This window comes from Primulina huaijiensis, chromosome 13 (genome assembly GCF_012295235.1).
Source record: "Primulina huaijiensis isolate GDHJ02 chromosome 13, ASM1229523v2, whole genome shotgun sequence".
NCBI lineage: Eukaryota > Viridiplantae > Streptophyta > Magnoliopsida > Lamiales > Gesneriaceae > Primulina > Primulina huaijiensis.
Window position 1 is genome coordinate 14,984,737 of NC_133318.1, and position 8,235 is coordinate 14,992,971.

At 33.2% G+C, this 8,235-nt stretch overlaps 1 protein-coding gene across 2 annotated transcripts; it reads right to left on the minus strand.

Moving 5' to 3' along the window:
- Positions 1-1,928: 1,928 nt before the first annotated feature.
- Positions 1,929-6,040, minus strand: LOC140990930 (3-epi-6-deoxocathasterone 23-monooxygenase CYP90C1). Of its 2 annotated transcripts, XM_073460800.1 has the most exons (10): positions 5,573-6,040; positions 4,484-4,811; positions 4,249-4,398; positions 3,786-4,067; positions 3,263-3,352; positions 3,085-3,163; positions 2,879-2,985; positions 2,486-2,613; positions 2,233-2,363; positions 1,929-2,149 (listed from the first exon to the last, which is right to left on the minus strand). In XM_073460800.1, exons 1-9 carry the CDS (start codon positions 5,827-5,829, stop codon positions 2,273-2,275), a joined length of 1,512 nt encoding a protein of 503 aa, XP_073316901.1. In that variant the 5' UTR covers positions 5,830-6,040; the 3' UTR covers positions 1,929-2,149; positions 2,233-2,272. The 2 variants fall into 2 exon arrangements, with proteins under 2 accessions (XP_073316901.1, XP_073316900.1); XM_073460799.1 differs by having other exon boundaries at positions 1,929-2,363.
- Positions 6,041-8,235: the final 2,195 nt, after the last annotated feature.

Sequence of the window (8,235 nt, forward strand, 5' to 3'; positions counted from 1 at the left end):
CGCCTTGGCTAATATCTAAAACTTTTGGCCTAACGGTAAAAACTTGATTCTAACCGCTGGTATCAGAGTGAGATCATACGTTCAAGTCTCCCAAGAAGCATATTTTTATACTTCTTGGGGGGGGGGGGAGTAATGCATCGTATTTCGATTCTCGATAATCCATTATTATCTTATATTTGCCATATCATTGAGTATATGAGTATATAATTGAAAAATAAAGTGGAAAAGATGTTATAAAGAAGGATTATATTAATATTTGATTGATATTTTAAAAGTATGTTGAACCGCAATGGATAAGTGACATCCGTTACGATTTCTAGCACAATAATCTGAGTATTAGTTTATATGAGATGAAACCAATTGCATTATAAAGCTAAAACAATTAACTAAAACTTTTATATTTTGATTTTCGTCCAAATCCATATGAAAGCAATAGGAAAATCACCTCGAAATATGTCGTATGTATTGAAATTCCTACATTGATATATTTTAGTAGAATGAACATAACTTTCATGTCTAATATAAAAACTAAGTGAGGTTAATAGCAAATGAAAGACAAGATATGATATACAATTTATGTCCACGAATTTTGCTAATGAGAAGTTAAAAATAAAGTTTCGGACAGAGGCGTATACCGGCTCAGTGAAAACACGTGCCCACACTGCAAACTCTGTCGACACCTTCTAGGCAGCAACAGGGGCACGACCGCGTGCCGAAAACCCGCACCCGCCGCCTTACATGCATGTGATTTAAGGTCGAAAACCCGCACCCGCTGCCTTATATTTTTCACGATTTTAATGTAGACTTCGAAAATTAACTAAAACTAAATTTTAAAAAAAATAAAAATTTAATTTCTGAAATCATCATCAGTTCCATTAAAAAGGAAAGAAAATAAATAATCATTGATCTAATACTTTCCAATGAAAAAGTGATAAATTCGATGAATATGGGCCGAAGGTCCGTTATGAGATCCAATCGGCCCGTATAAAATTTAAACACATATGGATTCCGAATCCGCCGATAGCCCATTAAATCCAAGGCCCAAATTGGAGCAGACACTTGTAGCAGCACTCCTTTGTCTTCACAATTGCTATATCACTCTCCCTTTCAGCTTTGTAAATTTTTAGCAAGTTTGGTACTTTAAGAAACGTGACTCTTCTGATTTACACCTTGCGTGATCAGTGACAAAGTAGTTAATATTCGCTATTATACTATTGATTGATGAGACGAAATCTTCTTTGTGCTTCGAACCGTATTACATTTTGCTCAAATATTATTGTATTTTATTTATATATAATTCTTAACGCATTTAATTTTTAATAATTCGCACAAACGATGCTTGTTTGAGCAAAACGTAACGCAATTTAATAATCAGTGTACACTTTTTATGATTTGACGACTAACCTTTTCACTTCGAAATATGCAAACATTTGAAACAAGTATTAGAAGCCAAATTTTGGAAGATTAGTCAGTTAAGAGGGTAGGAGATACTAACTTTTTTCCCCTAATTTTCTCTATAAAAATTCCGCTTTATATATAAATTATTTAATATTCTCAAATTAAATTAATTAAATATATAAAAAATATTATAATATATGATTATTATGCTCACACATTTATGTTTCCTGTAATAAATAGAAAAAGAAAAAAATAAATATAAAGAGATCTTTCGCCCACTTGGATAAAACTATACACAGACTTGTACAATGTATGTCGACAATCATGAAGGAAATAAAGAAAAACTAATTTAGCCCACTTGAATAAAAATATATATGGATGAAATGATTGCCATCTAATAATACATACATTATTCTTCAGTATTTTTTACGTCAAATCATCAAGTTACCATCCAACACATCATGCAACCACCACAATCCATCAATCCCATAAAATAAAATCCATCCATNATATAATTTATCTGTCTTATCGAGCATATAAAAGTGTCTAAAAAATGAATGTCAAATACATACAATATACGAGAAATGATTATGGGATTAAAAAAAACACAGAGCATGGGACTGGACCACCTTGTACCTGTGCTATGGCTGATAATCACTGCATTTGTTCTTATCCAACTAACAATAAATTCAACTAAGCAAATATAAATCATGATTTCTTCACTGGCAATTTTTGTCCGCAACACCCCTCCCTCCCTCCCTCCTTTTTCAATGAGAAAAAGATAGATAGATAGATAGATATATACTCGTATTATAATCTGGATGAAATTGCTACCTAAACCCATCAATTTGTTTGGGGAATAATGGTCTGCATTTCAATGCTGTAGGGGCACGATGGTGATTGGTAGCTTCCTCTTCATTCTCACAGTTGGAAAATAGATTATTTCGTCTCTTTCAGCATCCCATCTGCACAGGAGGGAGCGAAAGCTCGTGTTACCTACCGTCATCAATCCTTGTGGGGACGATACTAACCCCAAAATTCTTGGCCAATTCATTTGCTTATAAGGAATTAACTATCAAGATCTCACCTATATGTTGTAACAAGATGATGAAGGAAAATCGAGATTTCGAGCCTCGAGAGTTCGAGGCCAGGACATAGACGTTGCCCTCCGCCGAACGGGGTAAAAACATTGGTGCTCATAGCATCTCCTATTTTCTGCCACCAAAAAACAAAAAAATTGATTGCCTTAGCTGTTTGAAACTAAAAAAAAACAAGTATATAGACATATTGGAACATGTAACGAGTTGATATCTATCATTGTCTTTGTATATATGGAATTGTTAGTCCATATTTCGCAAAAGTTAAAGAACAAGAAGAATGTTTGGCAAACAATTGATAATAAATCGTAATCCTAATATCAATTACACATTTGAAGTGATTTTGGATGCTTATGAAGTATACAATTAGACATTGATAGTACCTTCCATCTCCAAGGATCGAATTCGTAAGGGTTTTTGTAATTCAGTTCATCCATATGAACAGCGCTAAAGGATGCCATAACACACCATCCTTTCGGTATCAAGTAACCTGAAAACCGAGCGATGATAAGTACAACAAGTCAAGAATTTTTTCGAAGCCAAAAAATTAAACCACGAGTAATCGTAAAGTATCGAGTGAATGTAACACCTTTTACTTTGACATCCTTGAGAGCTTTTCTCCATACTGCATTGATTATATTCGCGAGTCTCAAAGTTTCGCTGATAACCTATAGGGAAAGAAAGAATCGATTAAATCGACAAATAAAGAAAAATTTTCGGCTAGCAGCACTAGATTCTCTGTTTATATATGCATCCAAAGGACTTACGTTTTGAGTAAATGGTAATGACATGTAATCGTTCCAAGAATATTCCTGGCCGGAACTATCCTTTCTCCTTTTGATTTCCATGTTTTCCTCCTACCATTTTCAATGAAACATTATGCAAGAAGATATATATTATTACAAATCAAGAAATAAGCAAAATCACATCATAGCTAGGCAAAAACAAATAATCCACTGAATTTTGGAAATGTAAGCTGTGGGCTACCCGCATTATTATCTACCACGTGAATCTAAGAATATGACATGATCCGAGTTTTACAATCATGAATTGAAGTTGACATTGTTGGCCCTCTAAATATTTCACATCCATTGGGGATCCCTACAGTTTATTACGCCCAAAGAAATTGTACCCATCTCCAATTCTTGTCAATCTTTTCAAACAAATCATTAGTCTTATTTTACATTATAATTGTGATAGCTACAGCCCAGATTTAAATCACTGTAAGTAAGCATAACTACAGTAAAATCTTTGCAAAATTCGATGCCATGAACAAGTATGTATTCATACCACTAAGTGAGCTAAGGCAACAGGACTGTCGGTAAGGAATTTAACGGCTAGGGTCATGGCAGTAGGCACAGTCTCCTCTCCGGGAATCATCATCTCGATGATGTTCCCACCGATGAAATCTAATGGTAGTCGATGCTCCTGCATCTCTTCTGATTCTCCGACATCACGTAGTAGCGCATCGATTACATCGACCGGAGACTTCTCGTTTCCTTCTGTTTTCTCCAGAGAGATTTTTCTCTTTTCTATAATTTTATCCACCATTTCTTGCAATCTCTTCTTTGCCTATTGCAAAAGAAAAGTTTTGTAATAACACTGAAAAACATAGAGTTCTTTGATCATTTGTTCAAAGAAGGATACAAAAAAAAATTTGAGTCGGGGCATGGTGAGCAGAGGGGACGACGGGATCTGTCCATGTATACATAGTGTTCTTGATACTTCACACATGTAAAATGTTAACTTGTACCTTCAAAGACTTATATAGTGTTGTTCCAGGGAGATTAATGGGTAGACATATTAAACCTTTGATGAATTCCTCGAATTCTCTCTTTAGTAAGTTCATTTCTTCACCTGGTTCGATGCTTAATAGCACTCTGACAAGAATTTCAAATGTAACCTGCCAAATAACACCAAAAAACAATGAACTAATGCAGTGAGAAAGAATCATGCATTAAGACACCATGCCTATGAAAGTACGAAACCTTTTTTGTTTCATTCTGAAGATAAATGAGGTCGGTTTTATCCGACCACAAACATAAGGAGTGCTGAACAGCTCTCTCAATGTCTCTGGTGATTCGAGCTTTAAATTGTGGTGATTTCAAGAAAACACCAATGAGGGCATGCACCCTCTTGTGCAAAGATCCATTCATCTGCAATATTGAAGATTTTCCAAGAAGCTCGGTGATAGATTTAGGATAACAAGGTATAAATGCATTCCCATGGTTCTGTAGAATCGTCTTGTTCACGATGGGATCGCTCGAGACTATGATGGCCTTCCCAAGAATGTGTGTTCTGAAAACATCACCATACCTGACACAAATAGAGGATGAGTAATTTTCTGCAGGTAACACGGTTTCTACTAATGTGGTCGATTCGAATAACTCGTAACCGTAATGAATTTCATGAGTGAAAATAGATCAAATAAGGGGGATCAAGCAAAGATCAAAAGAAACGAGATTCCAAAAGCTTGTTAAAAGTTAAAACCATATGATATAGATCAAACATTTCTAAGCAAATGGAAAAAGGAAAGAAAAAAAAGATTCTTCTAATTTTTCCTCGTGCTACATCCGGTTTGACCCAAACCAAGAGCAAAAGAGTGACACAGACTTAACCAAAATAACCATAAATTACGGGTGATATACGTGTGATGGATGGAAAAATTGCTAAACTCCAATTACCTTTAAACATTCAATTCACCACACATTGAATGAAAAGGAAGTCGAATTACCAATCTACACTAGTAATACTTCTGAATTTACATGTTTTTACTCACGAGTATTTCGATGATCCTGTCATATATATGTGGTGGCACATGTTTGAAATCAAGAAAAAAAAAAGCAGACAAATAATTATATTTGAACAAAGCAAAATGATGTATCTTGGCTTTCCAGCTCCATTTCTTTATTTTTCTTCCACTTGTATTCCTACTATATCTATAATTAATGGTTTTCTAGAAATTTTTAGTACATACAATATTTTTCAGCATTAAAAAGATGGATAATGGATAAGAACATCTCCCAATTAACCAAAAAGGATTTGGGTTATAAGAAAAGAAAGAGAAGTTTTCTTACATAGATTTGCGCTTTTCCATGAAACTGACAGGTTTAGCAGAGTAACCGGACGCTATGAAATCCAGCGTCTCTCCAATCAATGGCCAACCCCTATTCCCTCTTGGTAAAACAAAAGCCTTCTCATTTTCCTTCTGTTCCCTTTCATCTTCCCCAAGATTTTTCAACAACTGAAACACATAAAAAACCACAACTGATGACAAAATCACCAACACCACCACCACCCCATTCAAGAAAACCCAACTTGGCAGCTGTTCCATTCCTGTAAAAAGAAAAAAAAAGAACGTTGTTCAACTTAAAGTTTTGTTTCTGTGTGGTTGCATATATGAGCGGTGTGATGTTGTAAAAGCAGGCAGCAAAAGGATCAAACGCTTTTCTGAAAAAGAAGAGAGAGACCAGGTGAGGTATTGAAAGGTCTGAGATCTGTACACTGCACACGTGCAGTTTTATATATGCCCGCTTTCTCTATCTATCATATTCAAGGCCTAGAGAGAGAGAGAGAGATATATATATTAATATTATATAGATAATTGTATCGACGATGGGTTCCATTCTTTTTGTCTTTGTTAGGAGAAATGAATGCTGTGTGATTCGATTCGTAACAAGGAAAAGAGAGGGATCGGTGGGTAATAAATAGTGCAGTATGGGATCCCTCATAAATAACAAAGGCCCATATGGGGAGAGGCAATTTACCCATACGATTTCAAGATTTTGTCCACTCTTCCATTTTCCGCTAGTACTTCAAGATTTCGGAGATTTTAATATTTTGATCAATAATTAGAAAGGTATAATAATATTATTATTATTAAAAAATATTTGAACGATTCTTATATATTGAAAAGTTTCTTACATGGTAAAAAAATAGATTTTTTTGCAACTATGAGTTGGGTCGAGTCGATCCGGTCTGTATTAACGTTGAAATTCTGGATACAAAAAACAATAATTTTCATTGGTCGAAGATCTTTATCACTGAATTAACGTCTAAAACAGTTTCTTGAGTTTTTGTGTAGAGTAAAACTCTAGTTGACCGTATTAATTATAACGAAAAAATTATATTTTTGATTCTGTAATTTGTACTCTTTTTTTATTGTTTAGTCATGTTAACGAGTTATTTACATTTTTAATCATGTAACATAACCCAAAAAATATAAGTTAGATAAATAAAAATGTAAATTTATTGTTAACAAGACCAAAAGTAAAAACAACACAAATTACAAGACAAAAAATATAAATTTTTTCCCGTTTTAACTAAGACCAATAAAGATTGACGAGAGCGTTTCCAAATTTTGTGCAACACACCTTGGCATTTACTTGAGAGTTAAATTCTACTTGTGAGCTTTTCCATGAAACTTTGTTACGGAGGACACCGAGAGCCACACGTTTTCAAAATTGGATGTCCTGAGTTTTTTTTTTCTTAAAAAAAAAATAAAGAAATAAAAGAAAAGAAAAATTAACACACGTCTCTCTTTCAATTTAATAAATTAGCTTGACAACCACAAAAGATGGGAGTTGCCAATATTTCATCTCTATCCCTTCCCTAATATATAAATATGTATCCAATTCTACTTGATTTTATATTATTTAGAATGTCCGGAGGAAAGAAAAAACCTTCTATATTTATACCAATTCAAACCTTAATCAAAACAAATTTCCTCAAGTATTACAAAATCTTGATGGGCTCTGTTTGGTAAGCTTTACAAAGTGGGCTTCTGCAAATATGTCCATTTCAATTTAATGGAAGATTAGACTAAGTGCATCCGTATTCGTTACTGTTATAACACTCACCACATCGTCAAAAATAATAGGATCCACATGTCACATACACATTATATTTACACATCTATTCTACCACATTCATTTTAATATTAACACTCATTATCTGTAGGTCTCACTGTCCACTCATTCATCTTATTAAAATAAATTAAATAATATACATACATATACATATACGTATAATATTAATATATGTAATTAATGAGGTGGGCCCAGAAACCCACTCTTTTCCACTCTTCTTTCAATAAAAATAATAAAATATAAAAAAAAATAATGTGACCGTTCAACACCCACATTGATATTAACACCACATTGATGTTTAAACTAATGTAAATGTCCTTAGCGTATGATTATAAAAGTAAATTAATTGATTATAATTTCAAACTCAAACCACATGTAGAAAATTTTCATAGTATTTATAATATATATAATTTTTGGATATTTTGATCAGCATTCATTTCACAATGCAGACAAAATATTCAAAACATAATCATCAAAACTTACACACTAATTCTTTTATATCAATCATTATTCACATACTCTCACCTTTTCTCCTATATGATATGGTATATTCACACTTTATGGCACCTCATGCCAAATTTCAAAATTTATTTCCAATTAACACAAATCTGTATTTCAATTAAAAGGTATTTTTGTGAGACTGTCTCACATATTTATTTTCGTAAGACGAATCAACACAATTCATACTTGAAATGAAAGTAATGCTTTTAACATAAAAAATAATATTTTTTTATTAATTGGTTCGAGTTAGATATATGCCTCGCAAAATTGACATGTGAGACCGACTCACAAACACAATATATACATAAGTTTTAGAATAGATTCAAAAAATGAGAAACAGATTGTACGAGAAATAATAATTGAGAAAATAC

Excerpts from the sequence above, each read along its gene's own strand:
- LOC140990930 (XM_073460800.1), bottom strand. The coding sequence starts at position 5,829 with ATGGAACAGCTGCCAAGTTGGGTTTTCTTGAATGGGGTGGTGGTGGTG. Across the intron at positions 4,399-4,483 it reads TTCAGAATGAAACAAAAAAG|GTTACATTTGAAATTCTTGT; the intron begins GTTTCGTACTTT and ends GTTATTTGGCAG. Across the intron at positions 2,364-2,485 it reads CATCTTGTTACAACATATAG|ATGGGATGCTGAAAGAGACG; the intron begins GTGAGATCTTGA and ends CCTCCTGTGCAG.